The sequence below is a fragment of the Salvia miltiorrhiza genome, chromosome 2 (assembly GCF_028751815.1).
Source record: "Salvia miltiorrhiza cultivar Shanhuang (shh) chromosome 2, IMPLAD_Smil_shh, whole genome shotgun sequence".
Classification (NCBI taxonomy): domain Eukaryota; kingdom Viridiplantae; phylum Streptophyta; class Magnoliopsida; order Lamiales; family Lamiaceae; genus Salvia; species Salvia miltiorrhiza.
In genome coordinates, this window is record NC_080388.1 from 73,264,918 (window position 1) to 73,266,547 (window position 1,630).

Below are 1,630 nucleotides of genomic sequence, written 5' to 3' on the forward strand. Positions count from 1 at the left end.
ATCCTTTCCTAGGGATTAATTAATCAAATCCCTCCCAAAAAAAAAAACCACATCTAAATCCAAAAATAAAAAAAAATAAAAAAATAAAAAAATGGAAAATTCACAAGCCCCATTCCTCGAAAACCAACCGCCGGCGAAGCCGCCGAAGACGCCGCGGCAGAAGGTGGTGCGGAAGGCGTTCAAGGGGACGGCGCACCTCTCCAAACTCCTCCCCACCGGATCCGTCCTCACGTTCCAGTTCCTGTCGCCGATCGTCACGCACGACGGGAAATGCCGCTCGATCGTGAGCCAGGGCGCCACCGCCGCCGTGCTGGCGTTCTGCGCCGCCACGTGCTTCGCGATGAGCTTCACCGACAGCTTCAGGGACGAGAGGGGCAAGGTGAGGTACGGCGTCGCCACCTTCCGCGGCCTGTGGGTGGTCGACGGCTCCGGCGGCCTCACGCCGGAGGAGGCGGCCGATTACCGAGTGAGGCTCGTCGATTTCGTGCACGCCTTCCTGTCGATCGCGATCTTCGCGGCGGTGGCGATGTTCGACAAGAACGTGGTCGGCTGCTTCTGGCCCTCGCCGTCGGAGGAGGCGCTCGAGATCCTCACGGCGCTGCCGGTGACGGTGGGGGTGGTGTGCGGGCTCTTCTTTGTGATGTTTCCGACGAGGCGGCACGGCGTAGGGTTTCCTCTCTCGCGGCGGTGATGGTGGAGATGAAAATTTCCTGTTGAATTAATCGGGGAAATTGATTGGGGTTTGTGCATTTGATTTTGATTAATTTTAATCTTTGAAGGTGGATGTGTTGTTTTTGTTATGGAAATGGGGTTTCAAATGAGAATGAAAGAGATGGGGTTTCATTTGACTATATACATACATACGTGCTTGCATGAAATTTAGGTTTTGGTATGTGCAATTAATTAGTTAATTGTGAGATTTGAAGATTTTTTACCTAGCTTCACTTTTATTCACTATAACCTATCGTTCGACGAATATTATACTCGTCGTGAAATTAGTTGCATCATTTATAAGATATGAATTTATGTACTGCATTCATTCATTAAAGCAACACCACCATTGCGCCATAGAAAAAAAATGATTTTCACATCTACAGTTTATATAAGGATTCTCATTTGTCCTAGTATTTTAAATTGGGGGCCATTATTGTACATATATTATTAATTTTATTATTTAAAATAAGGGACTATAAGTACTTTCATGCAGCCCCATGAATGAAATCATGCATGAAATTTGTCTGCATGGCAAAATTTTGCTTATATATATATGCCTTGGATTGATTAATAGCATTGTGGAACCAAAGTCAGTAACTTTTTTTTCTCTCTCTCTCTATAGAGACGGGATTAAATAAAAATCTTTCTTAATGTAAAAATTACAAACCTCCTGCATTTATCTATAAAGTATTTGCACTTGACCTTAAATTATCTGCACTTTGTGATTTTGGGTTCGAATGCCAAGAAAAGCATAATTATATTATAGGGTAATTTATTACTATAAAAGTATAGTTCATTTATACATTAAGTACAATTAATTTATAAATTAAGTACAAAATTTTAATTTTTGCTTTAAATAAGTTTGCACCGAAACTCAACTTGCAAACGCCTTGATAATTGCCTTTATGCATTTATT

At 42.5% G+C, this 1,630-nt stretch overlaps 1 protein-coding gene across 1 annotated transcript; it reads left to right on the forward strand.

Moving 5' to 3' along the window:
- Nucleotides 1-853, forward strand: LOC131009306 (protein DMP7). Its single transcript, XM_057936604.1, has one exon. The coding sequence runs from the start codon at nt 92-94 to the stop codon at nt 689-691; it is 600 nt and encodes a 199-aa protein (XP_057792587.1). The 5' UTR covers nt 1-91; the 3' UTR covers nt 692-853.
- Nucleotides 854-1,630: the final 777 nt, after the last annotated feature.

Excerpts from the sequence above, each read along its gene's own strand:
- LOC131009306 (XM_057936604.1), top strand. The coding sequence starts at position 92 with ATGGAAAATTCACAAGCCCCATTCCTCGAAAACCAACCGCCGGCGAAG.